Source organism: Myiozetetes cayanensis, unplaced genomic scaffold, assembly GCF_022539395.1.
Source record: "Myiozetetes cayanensis isolate MyiCay16 unplaced genomic scaffold, myiCay2020 scf4, whole genome shotgun sequence".
Classification (NCBI taxonomy): Eukaryota; Metazoa; Chordata; class Aves; order Passeriformes; family Tyrannidae; genus Myiozetetes; species Myiozetetes cayanensis.
The window spans coordinates 70145596-70169192 of record NW_026087631.1 but is presented as its reverse complement, the minus strand read 5'-3'; the positions used below and the strand labels follow the sequence as shown (position 1 = coordinate 70169192).

At 40.5% G+C, this 23597-nt stretch overlaps 1 protein-coding gene across 5 annotated transcripts in view; it reads right to left on the bottom strand.

Moving 5' to 3' along the window:
* Window positions 1-1432: 1432 nt before the first annotated feature.
* ARK2N (arkadia (RNF111) N-terminal like PKA signaling regulator 2N) overlaps window positions 1433-23597 on the bottom strand; it is a 44439-nt gene continuing 22274 nt past the window's right edge. For 4 of the 5 annotated variants that reach the window (XM_050330013.1, XM_050330012.1, XM_050330014.1 and 1 more), the window contains 3 exons: window positions 10384-10566; window positions 5949-6075; window positions 1433-2382 (listed from right to left, as the gene is read on the bottom strand). In XM_050330013.1, coding sequence (XP_050185970.1) covers window positions 2199-2382; window positions 5949-6075; window positions 10384-10566 — 494 coding nt within the window. In that variant the 3' untranslated portion in view covers window positions 1433-2198. Of the gene's footprint in view, window positions 2383-5948; window positions 6076-10383; window positions 10567-22211; window positions 22911-23597 lie in introns of those variants that run through there. The other variant, XM_050330016.1, reaches the window with a different exon arrangement.

The window sequence follows — 23597 nt, the reverse complement described above, 5'->3', positions numbered from 1 at the left end:
TTAGGATGCAGTTGTTTTTATATATACATGGAAGTCACATCATATACAAACTGGAAAAAAAAAAAAAAACGAAAAACAAAAAACGAGAAGAGTTAGTTTGCTTTTTTTTTTTTCACGGAAGGACTGCAAACGGGTCCCTGCAGCTTTCTTCAAAACTGATCTCCAGGAGCCTTTGTGGAACAGGGAGAAGCAGCCACACTAAGCCACTGTTCCAGAGTTACCCCTACAGCAGGTGTGTGAGCCCATGGAAACGACTTGAGGTGCGCGATGAAAACACCGGGAGGAGGGACCGACAAGAGCTTTTTTTTTCCCCTACTGCAGCGCCAAGGGGCTCCATCCACGCTCCCCTCCCTCCCTCCCACCCCCTCCCAGAGAAAGGAATCGCTCACTAGAAGCACCACATACATTTTTCTGGCCATGCAATAGCACGCTTATGTTCAATGTTTTAGAAAGCTGGAAATTGGGAGTTATCGATCCCTTACCTACTTGTCTTGTAAAGTGCAGTCCAAACTGTTCTGCTTATGGGAAAAAAAGAGATGTTTGTTACTGGCTATACTGGGCCGTTTCTCCTTTATGTGACAACACAGGCAATTCTATTTTTAATTATTTTTTTCTGCCCACAGGTAAAACTGTTGGAAGCCAAATAAATTTTGAAAGCAGCCAGAACAAAAGGAAAGCGGAACTTCCCATGTCCTGACCACCCCCCTGTTCAGCCTTAAATGGTAAAAAAATCTGAAGACAGAGCTGTACAAAATTCCCACTAGAAACATCCGGAATATGAAGGAACATTTTAATTGCACGACAGACTTTAAAAGTGAATAATATCGTCCTGTTGGAAGTCTAATCTTTGGTTTTTGCCTTGAGAAAGGCTCAAAATGACAAATGAGGGGCAGGAATTTCCATGTACACCACAGAAACCACAGCCCACTAAACTGAGTAGCTCCACTGATTTCTGCGAATATTCTGGTAAAAAGAATCTAATTCATGCGCTAAAAACATGTTCTAAAACTAGCATAAGAGGCATGACTTAAAGTCATTTAGGCTACAACCCTGCAGGCTGCAGATTATGAATTAAAAACCAAAAAAAAAAAAATTACAACCTTAGGTTCTGATCTCCTGATCCTGCAACATCTTTTGGGACAGAGTTTTAAGCACTTAAGTGGCCCCACGAGTTTCTGGGAACAGTCCCAGCTGAACACGAGCAGCTGCCAATGCTTTGCCAGGCTGGGGCTTTGGAATTTGCTTGTTTGTTGTTTTGTTGGGTTTTTTTAATTTTTTTGAAATGGTGAGTGAGGCAAATAAGCATCAGGAGAAATGAGGACTATGATAAAAACATTTCTCGTTTCTCCGTCTCCTCCAGGCAATTCTTGGATAAAGGTAAAAAATTCAGCTATAATTAAAAAGGAAAGGGATGCTGGACCTTTTCCTGTGCTTTTGCAATAATCAGCTGCTACTAAGTCACTACTATTACTATTTTAGCCTTGTCAAGCCATGGGAAATGATCAGTGAAACACAGTAGTCAAGTAGACGGAAGATTCAGCACTGAATAAACCATAAATAATATCGAAAATAAAAATGCTTGAATAAAAAGCTGTTCAGTGCATATGTTATGGGCCATTTGCATTAAAGACAGTCCCTCCTGCTGGTAACATAACCAAATCAGCTTGGGTATAAACACTCTTGGCCCAAATTTCGGAAGCGTTGAATAACCCCAGTTCCACTGAAATCAGTGAGGACACACCATTTCTTAAAATCACTGATGCTCACACAGCAACACACTAACTTCTACTAACAAACTCAGTATACTGATAAGTTAAAAAATGTTCTGGAGTTGGGAGGAGGGGAAGGGCGGGAGGGTGTAAGTCTGCACACTGTTACTTCTTCAGATTAACACACGCACGTTAGTAAACTGTAGATGTGTTTTAAAATTTGGTGCTGTTAATTCGGGAGGAATCCCCCTTTGAGAAGGCAAAAAAAAAACACCCCTTTTTAAGTCATACTGAAATTGTACTACATTCTTTGTGGACATGAGGAAAAAAAAACCAAAACGTCGTGACTTTGAATTTCATAGGGCCAAGAACGGGGTTGGGGGGCAGGGTTGGGGAGCGGGGAGGGCTCTGAAACTGAAGGTTTAATCATGAACTTCTGTGCCACAGAAGGGAGGAGGGGAAGGGGGAAGGGGACACAGTGACACGGAATTACAGCAGGAATTTGCGCCTGGTGTCCTCATCCAGGGTGAGGTCCACGACTTCTGGGGGCGAGGACCAGTTCTGCTGGGGAGCCACTGCTGTCCATGGCTGCGTTTGCTGGGCGTTGATGAACTGGGAGCCGCGCTTCCAGGAGGACACGCTCTGGATCACACCTCCCCTGGGATGCACACACCTGCAGCAAGGCAAAAAAAAACCAAAACCCACAGAGGATTAATGCCACCACTGAATTCAGGCACCAGAGTCTCAGCTGAAGGGTTTTATCACTTAGGCATCTGGTTAACATGTCCCTCTCCGAACTGCCCTCACGGGTTTGCCATCTGGGGAGTCCACAACATCTTAAATACCCAGTAAACAAGGCTGAGAGTAAATTTAAACTGTGGGGGGGATTACATTATTTATAAGAAATGGGTTCTGAGAGTGAGTGTAGAGTGACAATCCTTAAAAAGTACGTGCATGGATCCCAAGGATCTTGAAGAAGCCTGCCCCACCACGTGTAGTACCATAACTCAGAAGCACAGTGTCCTGCTGGCAAGCTTTACCCACTGGACTTTTAGAAACAGAAATATTTGAAGTGAGGCTGCATGAGACAAAAAGAAAAAGCCATCTTGCCACATTAAATCAAAACCATGTTAAAAAAAAAAAAAAAAGGAGGTAATGATACTTTCACTACAGTAATTGCAAACGAGATGTTGTTAATTGCGTTATGTTCGATTTTTGTTTTGGTCTTTTTAACTAAAAATTACCAACACGCTGGGAAATGCTCACATTCCCCACTACAGCCCCTCTTCAGCAAAACATTTAAGCTTTCAGTGATTAAATCATGTATTTAAACATAAGCACAGGCTCAAGTGCCTCACTGAAGCAAGATACATAGGTACTTATTTACGCAGCACTTTTACCTATTATATTCATAGCAGGTATGTGACAAATGAAGCATAAGTTAACAGCAATTAGAAAAAAAAGAAAAGCAAAATGAAAGACAGACTAATTTTGTTGCATGGTGAAGTGATTACAAGAATTTACAGGAGGCTCTAGGATGATCACTCCATTTCCAGCTGTAAATCTTACACAGGCACCAGTAAAACGCGATACCTAGTGCTCCAAAAATTGTTTTGGTCCTGTCTGCACAGATAAATATGAGGCGTTCTGGCTGCTGGGGTAACCTTCTCCCATTTCTTTGTGCATTTCAGGAACTCTAACTTTCTGCACTGATCCAATATCCCTGACACTGACATTTTATTTATTCTAATTTAAGATTACGGTATTTATTCTCTCCAAAACTACTTAGGTGATGCTCAGCTTTCTTGGTTCTGGTTGGAGTTTTGTGAAATAGAATGAAAAATCTCATTCTCTGAGCTGTAACTTCTCTGAATATAAATGTCTCGTTGCCTTCTCAGATGTGCTGTTTAGTTTTAGATGTGGTGTTTGGAATGGCTCCTTTATAGCTTCTTCAGTCTTAAAAATACATACTCAAAAGTATACATCTACAAAAAGCTAGCAACAAGAGATTGGAACTCTGAGAAATGTATGGGATTTCTTTCTTTTAGAGCTTTCTTAAGAAGAAATACTTTTAGGCATAACTGACAAGAAAAGGTTGTAGACAAAGCAAATTAAATATGATGTTTGGTGTCAGGGACTACAGTCCATCACTCTGAGAACAGTCCTCAATGCTTAGGCAAAGCTAAGACTAACTTTTCCTCCTGAAGATGACAAAAACCAAGCCATAAATTATCTCGTAGGAATGATGTCTCGCGAAAACAAAAGTGTTTATCCTCAAACAAGTCACTCAAGCAGCCAACAGCAAAACGTTCAGTCAGACACGAGCTCAGGGAACATGCTTCCAATCTGCAGTTAAGGGGGGGGGTACCAAGTAAAGGCAACCAAAAAAAAAAACAAACAAAAGGGGATAAAAAAAAAAGCCCTAGGAAAAAAAAAAAACAAACAAACCAGAGGAAAACTGTTTTATACACATGCACGATTAAAAATTAAAATCTAACTGGAGAAAAAAAATCCAACGAACCGAAAAGCATGACTTGGTGTCCTAAGTAGATGCCAAGTAATAATATTCCAGTGATGAGAAACAGCACCAATTCACTGACAATCTGAAAAAACTACAGAAGATGGACAAACCCCAGGGTGTCACGACTCACACCAGCCCGACGACAACACAGAGAACGGAGCACAATAAAAAACCAGCAAAAGAACAGAGCCCAAACACCACACTAACTAAGCATGCAAAAAATACTGATCAAAAACCTAAACCTTGTCCAAACGACAAGCCCATCAATACTTCATAACTGCAAGCCTAGACCTGCAAGAGAAATAAAACTCTAAACAGGATTCGAACAACCGAAACGTGTGAGAATTCACTAGTCCGTGAGAGATGAGAGGTGGGAGAGGGTTACAGGAACAAAGAAAAGCACAGAAGTGTCCTTTTAGTCCAATCTGCTGAAACTATTTCAGTCCATATCTACTAGAACTCATTTTTAACAGCAACTCCGTGTTTAGTTCTTCCCATTCTGTACATGGTGAGTGTTATCAAGGCAGCAGCATGGGAAGCTCTCCAACAAAGGACTGCAGCTGGCGGCTTATGTGTGCACAGTGCCAGGCAGATTCACACCAACTAGTGCTGGAGGGCAAGTCCACACCCCTTTATCATTAGCACAGAGATCCTCCGAGCCCTGGGTCTGCTGGATAAACAGCCCAAGGAATTAGTATCTTCCAAAAGAGTTGGCCTCGCGAGGACTTTCACTGTTCTAAAAGCAAAGATTAAACCTCTTCTCACCTCAGGACCCGAAAACTTCCCTTTTTCACATCCAACAGCACCAGGCTGTGCCCACACCATCTTTACATTTCCTGCACGGGAAACTGGGTCCTGCACACCTTCCTTCTTCTTTCCTCAAGGAAGATGCAGGGAAGGGACATCAAGAAACAGCTCTTTTCTTGTCCTGGCTCTGTTCCTTGTCCCCCTTCTGCCTCCAAGCACCCTCCAGGCAGCAGACCAGTTTGTATACTGTTTTATCTTGCTTTTAGTCCACCAAATTCACAGTCCACTTTATATGAAAAGGCCAGCCTTGTTCAACTACTTCATAATACCTGAAGCCAAGGAAAGATCATAGACTAAAGATGAAGAGCAAGGGCAAAAAATGCCAACCAAGAATAACAGCTGGAGCCCAGCTGGACAGGTTTCCAGCTGAGTTTGAGAGAAACCTCTGGCACCCTTACCCTCATCGGCTTTGGGGATTTGAACTCTCTTGTATCTGGAAATAAAAGCAAGATTCATAGTCATCTAACTTTTAATCTAAAGGGGATATCTTGTGACACCAACCTTGAAAAATTCATATTGTTTTTACAACTACTGATTAATTAAGCAAAGTGGAAGCTGATAAAAAACTTCTTATTTTGAAAGGAAACAAGAACCCACATAAATTTTTTTTTTGCACGTTCACATATTCCCTTAAAATCTGAATTCCTGATGTATACGTACATTTGGTATCTCAATATCTGGTATTTAAATACTACGTACCTTTAGCCAGTTAATGTTTGACATCAAACATTATCAAGTATCAAAGATATCAAGATATCAAAGATACCTGAATACTTATCAAGTTGGTCACGTTCTAAAGAGAAACACATTCTGACACCACCGTGACCAGCAGAACAGAAGAAACAACTGCAATGTTTGCCACCTTTTGGGGTATTGAAATAAATATTAGAGCAATAAAAAATAATTCATACCTGGCATGCTCCTGAACTCCAACAATCTCTACTTCGCTATCAGAAGAGGCAATATTAATTTCTTCATTGGCCTGGGCGTTACCAGAAGAGGTTATGTCACCTGCAAGGAAGCCTGGGTCCAAACAACCTGTGGACGGGGAAAATGGAAATACAGCCTATGTTTAAACAGCTTACACAGCTCAGAAACCACTGGAAAAGGAGTTTCTCAACCTAACAACAAAAACAAACAAACAAACAAACAAAGGGACAGAAACACTGAGATTGGAAAATCTTATTAGACCAAATCATTCAACTTCCAGTTCATCATCACCCGATGCACTAAATTTAACCAGCGTCAACAGCTCTGGTGATGGTGTTATGACACAAATGTGAACAAAGACCGACTGTTCTTGATGCAATTAGAATTTCCAGATGCAATTTTGTAACAATGCTAAGAGTTAGACTGTGCCTAAACCCCTCTGGCTTAAAGATACAAACCAATCTAATCAAGCTCAATGATACTGTGGTAAAAGCAAGCCTATGCACTGGACAGAAACATCACACACATGAAGGAAAATTAATTTATTTTCTTTAAATAGAAAACTAGGGGAGGCTGGTCAATGAAAAAACACAGCAAACCCATCAGTTTCTGGCTGTGCTGCTTCACACATCTGCTCTAACATTATTAAAAATAGTTTTTTAAAAAAAAATCTGTTTTTTGTAAGTCACATATACAACAGGGTCTTTTTAATTACAGTTCCTCCATGCTATCCAGTTCATCAGTCTGTCAAACAACAAGCCCTCTCTAAGTACAGCAAGCGTGGCAGGTTTTTGTCTTTCCTGCCAAGTACCACCAAGAAGGTTCTGCGCCCCAATTAGTGAAGCTGTGTTGAGTCATATTAAATAAAACTTGCAGGGAAAACACAAAGCAGAACAAAATTATTATTTCTTTCACACGAAATAGATTTTTTTAAAGCTCTGTTAATGAAAAGATGTAACTTCTACTCTTTTTTTGTTGGTTTTTGGTGGGTTTTTTTTAGGAAAAAGAGAAAGACAGTTAATTCTACTGTCTATCATTAGCCTGGAGGGTGCTGGGCAGCCCTGAAGTAGGTGACGCTACCAACTTCTTAGAAACCACTTGCTCAGCTGTATTACACAGGGGAACAATCATTTGTTGAGCAGGCAATTTGAGAGGAGGTGAATATTTTACGTGTATCTAGTTTGAGAGGACACATCCTCAGAAGATGAGAGGAGGAGGAAGCAATAACGATCCGCAGGATTTCAAAGGTGTGTGAACATGCAGAACTGATTACACCCCCAGGCAGATCAAAAGGACAAAGAGAGAAGAAATTAAACTTGAAACAAGTGCCAGGGAAACCTTCTAATGACTGCTTTAAGCACTTGGAAAAGACGCCAATTGAACAACAGAATGCTTTGTCTTGGAAGGGACATTAAAGTTCATCTCATTCCACCTCCCTGCCACAGGCAGGGACACCTTCCACTAGCCCAGGTTGCTCCAAGCCCCATCCAGCCTGGCCTTGGACACTTCCAGGGATCCAGGGGCAGCCACAGCTTCTCTGGGCAACCTGTGCCAGGGCCTGCCCACCCTCACAGGGAAGAATTCCTTCCCAATATCCCATCTAACCCTGCCCTGTGGCAGCAGGAAGCCACTCCCCATTGTCCTGTCACTCCATGCTCCCGTAAATAGTCTCTCTCCACCTTTCTTGTAGGGGCAGAGATGCTGCAAGTTCAGTTTTTGGAAAGCCAAGACCCCTAGTGCAACATCTGATCGGGATTAGCAAGGGAAGGAAACCCACGTGCTGCCAGGTATACCTGAAGGAGTAATTTCCACCTCACAAGACAAAAAATGTTTGTCAGCTAAACTTAAAATGAATTAATAGCCCAGGTAGACTTTTCCTAACATTACAGTTCAGCTGAAAGTTTCTTGGCAAATATCACTGACTGCCAGAAAGCCCAAAAATGGGTCATGGGTAATTTCTCTATTAGAAGTGGCTGGGCAGACAGTGAAACATGAAATGGGAGTGCTCAGAGACTTTGATTCACGTGCTGGTGCCTCCAAACTGTCAGAGGGCAGGGTTAGATGGGATATTGGGAAGAAATTCTTGGCTGTGAGGGTGGTGAGGCCCTGGCACAGGTTGCCCAGAGAAGCTGTGGCTGCCCCATCCCTAGAAGTGTCCAAGGCCAGGTTGGACAGGGTTTGGAGCAACTTGGGATAGTGGAAGGTGTCCCTGCCCATGGCAGGGGATGGAACTGGATGGCTGTAATATCTTGTATTAATGCCACACCACCCTTCTGCACCTTTTTCTAGACAGGCTAATTTTTGACAGAGGGGTAAAGCAGAGCAGCTCTTAAACAGCCCCAAGAAGGTATACCCAGAGGTATAAAATTGGAGTCCCAAAAGAGCTTTCATACATTACCATAATTTAAAGTTCCAACAACAAAAAGATAATCAGCAGCAGTGAAACCATGATTAGCAGAGTAAATACTGCAAGATTAGCTGATGTAAATCAGGATTACAGCACACAGACAGATTTACAGCCTCTGGCCATACAAATTTCATGCCTTATAACATGCCCACGCTGTTAACTTCTTTGCACAAATGCTGTGATGACGCCCAAAGTGATGCTTTGTTTGCCCTACAACACCAGGGCTTGCAAAACAGCCCCAAATATTTGCCCATGCACAAAGATGTGACAGCACAGTAAGATTTTTCACTGAGATAGAGCTTATGTTGTTGTTTTCCCATGGGAGCACATTCTTTCGTGTCTGCTAAACCAGATGCTGGCTGAAGATTAACTTTGTGAACAAGGTGCAAGATCTGAAAGTTCTGCTTTCCCAGTGTGCAACCCGAGACAGGGCAGGAAAAGGCCAGGACTGACAAAGGTGCAGTCAGATGTGTACCAAGGCTGCAGGGCTCTGGGGCAAGGAGGAAAACGAGATTCATCCTCTCAGCTGCTGACATGGCCAAGGCACCAGGACCAAATCTGTATGAACACGGCCAGGGATGAAGAATTCTCCTCAAGTTTTCTAGTTTTCTTTTACCAGCCTCTTCCTTGCAAGTCCCCCTCAATACAGGTGGAGGAAGGAAGAAAAATTTGTACCAGCACTGCAGCATTTTAGGTGGAAAGTGGAAGAAAGCTGGGTAAGAAACGTTACTTTTTATTTCCTTTCGCTCCTTTGCAGTACCAATCCATTAGTGCTATATAATACAGGTGATTTCAGCTGTTCTGATTGTTTTAAAAATCACTTCATAAAGGACTGGGCTTGTTAGTGGGCAAACAGCTGCCAGCCAGTTGCTATCCTGCAAAAAATACCAATGAGCTTGGAAAACATAGGCGAGCTTCAAAAAGGCTGGAACAAACATCCAGGGCAACAGTGAAAATAACGCACAAGGATTCTCATATTTAAATTATGGACCTGTCAGCTCCACAGTGATGGAGCATCTCCCTAAGAAAGCCACACATTTGTATTTCTTTCAGCCTTACAGAGAATGAGAAGCATCTCAGAGCCACCACGACACTCCCAGTGTGGGTGCCCTGTGGCAGGACACGTTTGGGAAACACAGCATAAAACACAAACCTGTTGTGGTCCACCACAACAGGAGAGACTGTGTCCTATGCAGCCAAAAATCCTAAGAGGGGTATTCAAATACCAAGTGGAAAGGAAGGCAGTGTGTTGGCACACCAGGCTGTGGGATGGAGTTGATAGGAAATATTCCCTGGTTGTTTAACTCTTTTGTTAGTGAAGAGTTAGGGGAACTTAAGTGAAGCTGAACAATTTTTATGAGCTACATGAAGTTCTCTGGATTCTTCCACAGTATTTCTGCTCTTGCTTTCCTGAAGGGAATTTCTTTGTTGTCTCCAGATGCTAAGCCCACCTACCAGCATCTTTTCACCCTTCATCTTTACCTGGTGCTGGGATGTCCAATTTTCTAAGGGATGCTGGAAATGCAGATGGAACATGGGACCAATTAATGCTTGTATTTTAAAGATATAAAGAGACCTACAAAAATAACAGACATACACAGACATTTCCAATATGTAAAATGAGATTAGGACCATTGACTGGCTGGTGGCATGGGCCACCACAATCAATCACTGAGGAACAAGTTGAGTTCACTTTCACTTAAAAAAAATCCCAACAACAAAACCCCACATTGAAGCTCCCAGTAGTAATTAGAGGGAGAAGGAGGAGGAAAAAATAATTAACAAAATTAGTGTCAAAAATACATTGCAGGAATCTTTGTCAATTTTTGTCAGTTTTATTTTGGCATAAATGTCACACCTTTTCAATAAGCACCTGCCCTGTCCTCTCACAAAATCCACACAGGGAGTTTTTACAGCTGTATAAACCATAAAAATACCGAGAGCAAGAAGGGGAGAGACACCAACTGCGATGCTGGAACAAATGTCAGAGGAAGAGAATTTAAACAAACCTGTATCAGCACTCATTTCATCCAGCAGCCCTCTGGTTCTCCAGGCAGATCCCGACTCTTGATTTCCCAGAGAACTATTGTGCTCTTGAACTACTGCAGCTGCCAAGAGATTGTCCACATTTACCACTTCTGGGTCCGAGTTTGTGTCTGATATATCATAGTGAGCCACAATGGCGGGTCCATCTGCAGGAGAGAAAAGCAACAGGGATTAGAAGTGTGAATGGCACCTCTGAAAGTACAAATAATTTGTTTAAGGATTAATGCAACCTCCTATGTGGAGCTCTTATAGTTTATAGTGATGAATTATATGAATCATTAAACTTCAGTTAATGAACACAGTCTGAGATTACAGAGACATTTTAACCTTTGCATACACAGAAAACACAAGTGTAAGAAAAACACGTTTATCAAAGTATCAGTTATTTGTGTACTGCCTTTTTTACATTAACCCATAAACATCTCCATATGTGACAACATAACATTTACAATCTTTAAAGGATAAAATCTCCAGTTTAAAATAAAAAGTAGTGAGTTACAGGATATTAAATTTGGTAGACGAGGTATTTATCTAGAGAATTTTACAGAAGTCAAGTGACAGGTTACATTATTGTAGGGCTGATGGAATAAAAACTAACTTTTTCACATAACTGATCCAGTAACAATAGATTTAACATTAGGCAACTTTCCTTTCATAACATTTACCTGTCAAGGGCAGGGGAATTTTTCAAAATTGCAATGTTTTTTGGTAGTTTGTTTTGGTTTTTCTTTTTAAGAGTAACAAGAAACAAAAATATATGTACAATGATAAATATGCTTTTCATTTAACAGGATTACCATATGCATTTTTGGCCACCATAATAAAGGAGGAAAGAGGGAGATAAAATTGCTTACGTGATTCTGAAATCTGTTCTTGAGGAATAACAAAAAGCTATTTTTTATCTATTTTGTTAGCACCGACTAAATTCTTTGTGATGAATGAAAATCACTTACAGTTGGAAAGCATGCTAGAAACAGAAGAGGCTCAGAAAAAAAAACCAAAAAAACAGGCAAATTCAAGACAAAGATTAATGAGAAAGCAGAGAGAATGGATAAATAATGCAATTTTGGAAGGATGTGGGTGTTTTAGCTCAAATGCCTTGCCCCAGCTACGGCTTATCGACTCAGAGTGGATGAAAGTGCCTGGACTTCCCCATCCCCAAATGAGAGGATCAAAACTTTCTTTGGGCCGAGGCTTCACCTGCAAAAACAAGGATGAAATAGAAGCCCAGGCTGGGCCAAAGCTCAGCAGCTTTGCTGTTGGAGTTCTTTAACCCCAGGGAGGTTCTGGAAGTTGAGCGACTGCAGGACCTTTTTTGTGTAATACAGGGAGGGTGTAACTTGCAAGGGATGATACAAAATAATCATAAACTAAGAATGTGCTCAGGAAGACAGGACCCTCAGAGTTACAAAGCAACTAAAGAAATCCTTAAAAGTCACAAAGAATAAAATTAAAAGCCTTCTCAGCAAAAAAAATTGGTTTCTTTTAGGAGAGTTAAGCGGCTGCTGCAGACAGAAAGAACACGATGAAATAAAAGTCTCGAATTTAATTCTCTGAAAAGCTGTTCCTCTGAGGTTTTTTTAGTTTGGGTTTGTTGTTTGTTTTTTTTTGGGGGGAGGGGGTGTTTTAGAAGCTTGATGCCTGAACTATAATTCAACTCACTATCTTCAGGAAAAGCCTATTTTGTGGTCAGCAACACATTTCATTAAAGAGTGAGACACTGCTTAAGTCGCACTAAACATCACTTTGGCAGCGAAGAAATTCACAAAATGTTTCCGATCAGACCTGCCTCCAGAACAACGATCCCGTGAAACGATGTTACCTTACAAACGTAAAAGCAGACCCGACAAAAATAAATGAGTAGTTAAATGCCAATGTATTTAAAGACCAACGTGAAACGCTGATGATCGTGACTGGAACGGAAGCCCTGATAATTAACTGAAAGGCAATCTTTGTCTTTTTTCAAAAGGCAATTACAAAATAATGGAATACCGAGTTCGGAGTTAAGCTGGCTGATGTTCAGTTAATTATTTGTGGCAGCTGATGATTAAATTACATGCAGAAGTTACGACCGGACTGAGCCACGAGAGGCATGTTTTCCTTCAGTCTTATCATCAGAGTTCAGCGTGAACATATATAATGTGAGCCATAAAAATAAACAGTCGAGTGCAGAAGATACGAGGGTCAAGTACAATATTGACTATTTGACCATTTTTTTTTTCAGTGGGTTATCTAAAATTTCAGGAGCTCTGGGCTGTTCCTTCAGGCCTTTTTTTCTCTCGCTTCTTAACTCAGATCTCCAAAAAAGCAGAAGCGAAATTTGATTTTTAGATAGACGTGTCTAAACGAGTAAAATTTGTATTTAGACAAAAGGCACCAATAGTCTCAAGTCAAAATTGTACCACTCCTACATGTATAATCATGCAAAAATGTATAATAAATGTATATACATGCAGAGTGATATTCTCATCACCTACCCATAGAAATAACTTGTGTGAAAGTCTTCATCAGTAGGAAATACAAGCATAAACTTGTTATCTGTAGCTCCACTCTTGTATCTTCCACACTTCCAAACAGCACACCTTATAACTTAGCTTAAATTCAGTATACATCAAACAGACAAAAATATTTTTCAATATGATTTACATACTGCAATTATATTTGTCAGCATAATAGCCACCAATTTAACAATCTGTGGGGGAAAAAACCCAAACAAGCTGCCTATTTACGAAGCAGTCACAGCAGAGATCTACTTTTTTGCTTTTCTCAGCCTTGCCCTTCAGGATCAGATTTGGAAATGAAAGGCACCCGACTCCAGGTTTATCCATACCTATCACTAGTAAATGACCTACAAAGCCAAGATAATGGCCATGAAGCTGCAATAAATCCTGGGATTCCCAACATTTATAAAAGAAGAAATAAGCCCTAAATGCTTACATGTGTTAAAAAACAAAACAAAACAAAAAAAAAACCCACACCAACAAAAAAACCCACTAAAATAAGTTGCAACTACAACCAGATGAAAGTTGCAGTGAAAGCACACAAAAAAATATATCTTCTGAAACTCCTCTGTTCCCAAAAACCTGTTTCTTTTTTGAGTGCTACATGGATGGGACAGGAGTGGTTAAATGTGGAAATAAATAATACTTTCCTAACCAACTACGTGGTCCTCCAGTGATGTGATGCAAAGTGAATGTGTGCTAGCAAAAAATAAGGACAATTGGCTTCAGCTAGGAAATAAAGTGAAAAAATACTTTCAGGTTGAAAAAGTAAAAGGATTAACTACAACCAGAGGTGTAATTCATCATCTTTTCTTTGCAACAGAGACAATCCAAATAATTACTGACTGTAACAGGATTTCAACAGATTAAAAAACAGACATCAAGATAAACCATGCCAGAACCAAAACTTAATGTAGAACAATTAGGAGGTTCCCTGGTCAGTAATTTAAACAATCTACTTAAGAAAAATCGCATCTTTTGAGAACCCAAGATAGCTGGAAGACATACATTTCCCTGGTGACAAGCATTAATTCATTTCTAAAGCAATAAATGCTTGAAAAAGGCAAGCCTGAAAGTTAATAAGTACCAGCAGCAAAATACAGCTGTTGACATTTAATGCTAAGAGGGGGAGGGAAGGTCTGCTCTTTCTCTTTATTTTTAAAGAATTCAGAGGGAGAGGTCATCACGGGGACAGCATTTCCAAGTGTCCAAGTCTCCCTTAATTTACTCAGCTCATCAAAACCAATTCTGCTCAGAACAACCGAATCAGGATTCACATGCACAAAAATCCATGTCTACACATATCAGCTTTCATTTTAAGCTTGCAACAGAGAAAATTCAATAATTTCTTATCAGCTGCCTGCTCCCATGCTTTTCACAGAGACGCATCTCAGCACTCAGCAATCTAAACAACCTCGTAAGATCCACACTCCTGTCACCCTTTACTTCATTGTAACGGCAGCACAGGCAAAAAGAGAGGAATCAACCACAAAATTTCAGCCTTAGTGTCAACTGCACAGGAAACACAAGGTATTAGCTGGCAGAACCTGAATGGGGAATTTAGTCCTTGAAATCTATGCAGCCAGGCTGGGAGAGCTGGGGGTGCTCACTGGGAGAAGAGAAGGATCCAGGGAGACCTGAGAGCCCCTTCCAGGGCCTAAAGGGGCTCCAGGAAAGCTGGAGAGGGACTTTGGAAAAGGGATGGAAGGACAGGACAAGGGGAAATGGCTTCCCACTGCCAGAGGGCAGGGTTAGATGGGATATTGGAAAGAAGTTTTTCCCTGTGAGGGTGGTGAGACCCTGGCAAAGGTTGCCCAGAGAAGCTGTGGCTGCCCCTGGATCCCTGGAAGTGTCCAAGGCCAGGTTGGACAGGGCTTGGAGCAACCTGAGATAGTGGAAGGTGTCCCTGCCTGTGGCAGGGGGTTGGAATGAGATGAGCTTTAATGTCCCTTCCAACCCAAACTACTCTGTGATTATAAGCCGTTGTTTCTCTTTAGCTTTCTTATTTAGTCATGCAGTGCTGAGCTCATCACCTGAACTCCCTCCCACCGTAGTAGAGAGAAGAGAGGAGGGAGGTTCAGCCAGGTAATCTCATCCTGGAAATTGCAGTCTGGAGCATCTCCATCTCCCCTCCTTCCCCAGCAAACAGAAAGAGCTTAGACACCGCCCTTACCCAAGACACCCCACTTTTACAGTGCTCAGGTCTGGCAAGATGAACTTCTGCCTTAGGAGCAGAATATAAACTTTGCTGTGTTTCCTCTACAAGTAGTGGAAAAAGACTGAAATCTCCAGAGGACTATCCTGGTTAAAAAAAGTTTCGAAATTAAAAGCCTAATTTCTGTGGTCTGAATTGCCCTTCTGGAGTCATCAGTGACTCTGCAAGGGAGAGGCCACGGAGCCATATTTAGGTGTGAGTATCACCCCAAGCTTTCAGACACACAGAACAGGCACAGTAATAACAGCAGCAATAATTTCAGCCCCTTGTTCTTAAAAAAAGCTTTCCATTAGTGGACCTGGAAGAGCTCCAAGGTGGTTTTTAACCTCCGTTTGCCCACGGGGGAAACTGAGGCAGGCAGAGATCTGCAGCTTGCTCAAGGCTAACAGGCAGAGGAGCTGGGCTTTGCTGAATACAACACTCCCCTCCACAATTACTGAGCTACTTTTAAGTGGTGGATTTTTTGGGGAGTTTCTAAAAATAGTGCCTAGGAATGCTTTTGCTAAAGGTGCAACTGCTGAAGAGGCTACACAAGAGGTAACTGCAAGCCTCACCTCAACAACTTTGCTGTGAATGTGGGCACTGATGGTCTCAATCTCAGCAATTTAAATTGCATTTATTTCTATATAACAAATGAGAGTATTGAGACATTTTAAGGTAATAACATACCTAAGAATGCCCTCATTTATAACACAAAACACAGAGTGGACTTTAATACCCATATAAATTTTAAGATCAGCTGATCATTGCTGTAGTAGAAACAATCATATTTCGTGTGCCAAAAGCTAAAATATTTATCTTAAGTGAATTGTCAAAACAGGTTTACAGTAGACACATCAGTAACTGATCTAAACCAAAAGTATTGATATACAAGACTAAAAGTGACAGGTTTTTTTGTTCTAGATAAGCAATGTAAACCTGGTATTAATTAAAGCATGACCCAGAGCTGCCATTTCAAAAGTATGTGAAGTTCAAATGGCACAAACTAGCTCAACCCTGAAACAATTCCCAGAGGGGGATGGGGGCAGATCATCTCTGCTTTTCTATGTTGTTTAGCAACATGAAACATTTCATTGCTGTTTATATTTATTTATTTATTCCAGGTTACAGTAGTTACATTTCTAAATTTACAAGGTTAAGCAAATAATACATTGTAAATACAATAAAATCAATAGTAGTGTAACAACATTCTCTCTAAAATTATAAAGTGAACTTTATCAGTGAATCCACTTTCCTCACATTTTCCTTCATTTCACACAGTAAAGCTTTTGTGTTTGTTTTTTTTTAACCACAATAATAAAATAAAATCAAAACAACACAATCAAATTATTATCCATTCTCAGACTGTGCAATTTTTTAATGTATCACATGAAAAGAGATCTCAAAAATTAAAGTCTTGATGAACAACATTGATTCTTTCAGGCTTTTTGACGACTAGATGGAAAATATCTCGGATTCTCTTTACCAAATTATAAATAAAGATAATAAAGAATTTTTCATTGTGCGTTAAGCCAAGGCACATGGAATATGGCTGTGGATTGAAAACTTTGGGAAGTGGCACCCACTTCATATCCCCATATAGGATCTATTTTCTGTGATGCTGCCTAATAATGCATTAATTATGGTAACAGATATATTAGCCAGATTCCCTTCCCCAGTTTCACTTGCAAAAGTGTCTCAGGAGGCTTTTGGAAACCATCCCACTCTTACACAGGTAAAAATAAGTAAACGAATAAATAACTCCCTCTGTAAACACAACTTGCAACTAGGAAAAGGCAGCAAACACACACCCCCCCTCCTGAAAACACCACGTTTTTGCAAGGAGCATCTTCCCTGGGAAGGACTGACACAGCTTTCTGGCGGTCCAGAACAACCCCGCGCTTGAAACCCCTCCCAGCTTGGCAAGCCTGCTTTCCATGTGCCTTCGCTCTGCTGATCCAGCACCACAAGACCCACAACATTTCTGAGAAAGACCCGTTTCCAGCTCCCTGTTTCGCCAGGAACTGTCCACCTCTATCAACCAGCCCGAACGTTTTGGCTTCTACAGCGCAGACCACGCAGCGCGTCTGTCCCAGCACCTCCGCGTGCGGGTGCAGCAGCCACACTGCACACCCTGATTGCTTCGAAAACATCTACTCAACTGGCCTGAATTACACACCCTCATCGGGCATAGACTCCCCTTAAGGTCAGCTGAAGGGTTGTCTGGCCAAAAACTGCAGAGTAAATTCAGTATTTTTAATGAGATGAAATGCCAGCCCCATTAAAAGCAGCAGAAAATTTCTACTAATATCAGCGGGGCTAGGATTTAATTTCTTAATGCCCTTGAAGTATTATTTTAAAAAGAGATTTACAGTATGTGGATACAGGAAGAGATAAAATACATTAACATGAGAAAACAGTGATAATAAATATGTTTCAACTTGTAACATAACTGTCAAATGTAATCCCGTTTTATTGCAGTTAAGATTAGTTTTCCAGTCTCAACTCTAGCAGCTCAGATAAAATAACCTAACAATCTTGCACAAACACTAGAAGACAATGAACTTAAAAAAATAGAGATGTGTATTTCTGCCTGAATTATTTTGTCCTAATACTGTTAAAAATGACACTGAAGGTTCTACACGTTGTCTTTTTTTTTTTTCCCTGCTCAGTTATTTTTGCAATAGAAAAGCTGCAAAAAGTTTCACTGCCTTAACTTGAATTTGGTTTATGTTGTATGTTAAATTTTTTTTTCTAAATAAAACCTGACCATTCAGATGTTTTATCTGAAGCAAAACCCCAAATCCTCCAAAAAATCAGCGTGTGAAGGGTGGAAATTCCTAAAGACCTCCCATATGAAACCCCATTGGAGGGGAGGGAAGCAGCATGAACACCTGGGGAAGAAATTGCAGCCAAGGCTGCAAAACCACTGCACACTGAAGCCCCTGGACATCTAAGGACTCCTAAAAAGGGAACAATTCTAGGAAGAAACCTTTTAAATTTTTATTTACTGAAATGTCAGTTTGACATTTACTAGAATTTCAACTGAGTATCTATATAAAGACTTACTTCCTTTACCTGCTGCTAAATTCCAGCTCCAGGGTCATTCAGGTATTCCACTGCTCCCTTGCTGAAACAGTCCCCACATTGAAAACACATAATTCAATGTTTAAAATTACACTATAGGAGCTTGGACGAGAGAAGCTCGTCCAAGGGATGTGGATGCCCCATCCCTGGAAGTGTCCAAGGCCAGGTTGGACAGGGCTTGGAGCAACCTGGGACAGTGGAAGATGTCCCTGCCCATGGCAGGAGTGTGGAACTGGAGGAGCTTTAAGGTCCTTTCCAACCCAAACTATTCCATGATTCTATGAACAGGCCATGTAGGTTTAAACTGGCCCCATCACCCCTGGAATTACACCAGTCTACACCAGCTGATCTGACTCAATGCATTCAAACTTTAAGTAAAATTCCTTTAAGGAACTAGAATGTTTCTTTACACCACTCTGAAGTATAAAACCCAGGGCAATTAGGGAAACTCATAAGTTATCATCTGTGGTTCTCCATGTCTGTGCAAAACTCCTACTGATTTCTCCTCTACTTGTCAAATTTGGTGGTTTTGAAGTAATTTGATGAGACATGAGCATAAGCATGCATTCAAAATGCAACTCTGGGTTGGAAAGCAGAAGAGTTTCCTTCTGATAATCCTAAAATAGTCTTAAATAAGTCAGACAGCTCTCATCAAACACGGAATGGGTAAGATTAAAATCTTTTTGTCAAAATTTCAGCTGAAGAAATTTTAACTCCCTGAAAGTTTCTAGTCAAAGCCCTTTGGAAATAAGAGCTTGTAATGGAAATCATGACAGACTTAACTGCAGCCATGTAATACAGTAGAAATATTCCCAGGAGGAAAAAGGAAGTATCTGAAACTCTATACTGGGAACCTGTTTACTCAAAGAGATGCCAAAGGCTGCCACACACACTTAAAACAGAAGACTCATCACTAGTACGGGAATCTGAAGGTTGGTTTCTGAATCTCTCAGATCCAGAACACAATGGTAGGAGAGAGATGCTCCTGTTTAATGGCACAGGCTGCCAAATCCTTCACCAGGTAGGTGATGCTACACCTGAACAGCAGAAAGGAGGGGCTCCCCTCTCAGTTTCAGGCCAAACATAAGTCCTCACATGGAAACCCGGCTCATGGAGCAGATATCCAGCTGTGTGAATGTTCAACAAACACTTTTAGTTTCAAAGGAGGTGATTTATGACAAAGCTGAAGATTCAGCTCCGGTTTTGAGCCCAGTGGAAAGAGGGACCAAAGAGTATTTACCATTTACAACCACGGGTGTTTTTAACACTAGGTAGCTTTTGTGGGGAAACTAAGTTAAAATTACACCTCATATGAATTATTCTCTCAGTCTTCTGGGTGCCTTGAAATAATTTTATCCTAGAAAGAGTACAGCTCATAGGTCTGTATGCTCAACTTCTGTCACCCTCTGCTTGTTTTTCTCATGTTCACAGCTGCTTGCATTGAAAATAACAACTAACAGTGATGGATAAAAATAAAAGGTTTTAATTTGTTGCCTACAGTAAACAAATCTAAATTTTTATCTGTTAATACATGGAATTGTTTCTTTTTTTTTTTTTTTTTTTTTTTAAAGACTACCTGACCAACACATAGAAGATTGGCAGAAATTTCACTGGCTATGTCCCTAATTAAGTTATTATCCATTTATGAGATTCATATGCAAAGTTGTTTCAGTCCAAGTGATAAGTTCAGCTGAACTCCTTACACAGTTTGTTCTGAAATACCTAATTGCTCTCTATATATTATTTTACAAAAAAAGGTTAAGGGCATGCTTACAGACATACACATTAAAAGAAACCAGTCACTGCAAAAAGCTGCTTCTGCATGCAGGGGAAGATTTATAAAGTTGTCATGCTTTAAAATATGCTGCTCTTACCATCATCATAAAGGTATTTAAATATATATATAGATAGATAGATAGATAGATAGGAAATCTATGAACACCAGAAGGATCCATTTTGGTGGTTTTTTAATATCAGCAAATACTCTTCCCTGAAGGATCTGGTGTTTTAAACAGATGAGGACAAGTTGATCAAATTGCAATCAAGCACAGAACAACTCGTTTAACTTCTACCTGAAATGCACACAATTTCAGACGAGAGAGTTTCCTAACAAGTTCATATCAAAATCTTTGTAAAAAACTTATGCATGAAGGTGATCTGGAAAGAATTTTATCCCAGTACTTAAAAATTATCTCCTGCATAGTCTTTCAAACAGTTACTCTGAAAATAACAAAGCTCTCTAACCCAATTTTCCTTTAATGAAGGCATCACATATTTAAAAACAAAAAAAGTAAGTCTATGACAAGAATAACATTAAAACACCAGTGTTACTACTATGCTGATAACAAAAAGCATTTCTTGAGTTCCTGTTACAGGTTTGATCCAAACCGCCACATAAATTGATGGAAAAACTCCCACTGACTTCAGGGAGGGGGGGAAAAAAAGGCCAGATCTACAGGAGATACTGTGGTTACTTCCAACAGGAAGAAAAGCAATTACACTAAAATAACTAGTGAAAAAGTGACTGTGGTTTGAAAAGCAGAGTAAAAGAGCTAAAGGAGACCTACAGTGTTCTCTTTACTTAAACTATGTCTATGCACACCTTCAATTTCCACTGTAAGAATTTTGATTTTCATTTGCATTCAGAACTCTTATCAAGTTCTACCTGATGATAAATATACATTTTTTGGTAGCTACAGAGAAGTTACTTCCCATGAAGAAAGGCCTTAATGCAGAGGTGACCAAAAAAAAAAATCCCTGTGTGTAACAACAATAAGAATTAAATAGAGACTTCTAATATACACTTTAAATTAATCCTACTTTAAACATCACAGCTTCAAGCCTGCCTATTCAGGATAACTATTAGTATATTAAAAAAAAACCCAAACAAACAATCCACACAACACCAAATGCTTGCATTATTTAAATGAAACTAATGCTCTGGCATTCCCCATCACAAGTAAATAATGATTCCAGTGGCATTCAAGCGTGGTTCAGTCTGACCCAGACCAGCAGCCCTTCAGACCACCATGCTGTTTACTTATCTGGCTGTCAAGCCTCCCTTCAAATTCCTGTGCCAAGAATCAATCCATCCCCCTGACTGGTGCTTATCTTGGGGCAGACAGGGCTATTTTTACTCCAGCATGAAGGATGTGGCTTGTCCGTGTATACAGGAGGGAAGCTCTGTGTGCACAGGTTGGGTGTGACTCATCTCACCTCAGTTCAGCCAGAAGTTATCTCTTATAAACTGCTGATAAGGGAGGTTTGGACATCTAATGGAAGAGAAAGGCACTGCTGGGAGATATCCTCAGTAGGGGCTTATCTCTTCCCACTGACTCAGGAGGAGACCCAGGGAACAGCAAACTGGACACCTGGAATTAGCGGAGATGACTTCCACCCAAACCAAACACACACACACACACACATATATATATTAAAAAAAATATAAATATATATACACATGTGCCTATTTGTGCACACAGTTTAAGACAGCTGCATCTGTAAGCATGCCATGTGCAACACAGCAGTGACATTGATTAAAAAAAAAAAAACAACTCTGGACAGAAAAGGAACTACTACATGGGAGACAAAAAAAAAAAAAAAAGGTAAAAATCCACTGTGCACAGTTGTTACATATATATAAATATATATAGCTAAATATTTAAGGTAAGCTTATTTACTGCTTCGGCCCAAAAAGGAAGAAGAAAAAACTAATATGTGACGTGTTCAAGCTGCAGAACTTGTGAGTAAGCAGAGTTAAGGAAATGTCACGGGTCTGCATCTAGTCTGGGTCTCTAAGGTACTTTACCTCCTTAAATATAAAACTTATTTCCTTATATAAATGTTTTAACATGCAAAAAAAGGGCATCTGGATGAATACCCTGAATGCTCCTATTGTAGCAAACATAGCTCTACTGCTTTTGGGGTATCTAAACAAGGATCCTAAGTTATACTTTCCCAAGTCTGGTGACGAAAGCTTAGGGTGGTTCCCCTCCCCAACACCTTTAAAGGTGTTTATATGTGTGTGCTGGCACATGCATGTGGGTATACTGTGTTTTTTTGGTTTTTTTTTAAACTACACATATTCTCTATAAATTAGAAGTAACCAAAAGATACCATGGCAGTAAAACCCAAAAGAGAAAACAAAACAAACATATACAAAGAGAAAAGCAAACCTCATTTTTCAGCATAATCCAAAAATAACATCAAGGTTGCAAAGATCTGGTTCTCTTTTTTTTTTCCCCCCCTTAAGTTTATGATTGATTCACATCAGGCTCTGCAATATTCCCATTCTCTGGAAAGATAGGTGGAAAATTGTTATTAAAAGTCGCTGGAAACTCGAGAGTAGCATCCACATTCTGATAGCCCACGTAAGAATTAAACGACTGCTGAGGAAGTACTTGGCTATCAGGCATCTGTATGAAAGCCCCTGACTGTGTGGTAGGGGGGATTCTTTGGCCAACTAGTTGGATTTTAGGTTCCCTGGGCTCCAGTTGCTGCTTGCTCTCTTCGTCCGTGTCAAGACGGGTTAGCTTTTCTATCCACATGCGGAATTTCTCCTCTGTCTGCCTCTGCATCTCGGCAAAGCAGTTCATGGCCTCTTCCAGGACATTGCCTATGCAGTTCCTATCCCACACGGTGCCCCTGTCAAGCAATCCTGGAATTTCCCTGGTCGCTCCTCCAGATCCCCCAGCACGACTGAAGCCAGCTTTAAAGACATTGAGGCCATTTGATAAGTCATCGTTAAGTAAGAACAAAATACTGTTTATCAAGGCATGTTAACTCAGGAAAACAACTTTGCTAATTCTGTCCCCGGGAAACGACAACATGAGAGGAATTAGCAAATACTAAGAAACGGTATGGCTGTCAAAAAAAAAGGTAACGTTTTACACTCAGTGAGGTTGTAATAGAAATTTTGGCTTTGAAATTATTTTCATTCTAGAAGTCTCAAGCAATTCTGTCACAAAGGTCTGGGTTTTTTTTTTCAATAAATAAACCAAACTACTCCAACTCCCTTGCAATTTCTGTTTTGAATTCAAGTGAAGGTGCAAAAAAAAACCATTAATACATGTTCGGTCCTGTCAAGCTGCGATCCAAAGCGCTACTGTTCAACTGCTAAACCTGAATAAAATTAATTGTGTGTGTTTTACTTACACACTTGAACCCTTTTATAACGGGGCTGTTAAACACAGACAAAATTGCACACGAGATAACAGAGATAAAGGCTGGCATGATAAAAAAGCAGCCAAGCCCAAAGCTCTTGGTCCAGTTTTGGAAAACACAGCCAGTGAGGATGAGGAGAACACACAACACAAACATGGGATAACCTGTGAGAGCTGTGCTAACACAGGAGGCGAGAGCAGCCTCTGCCCAGACACAGCTCCATCGCAAGGAC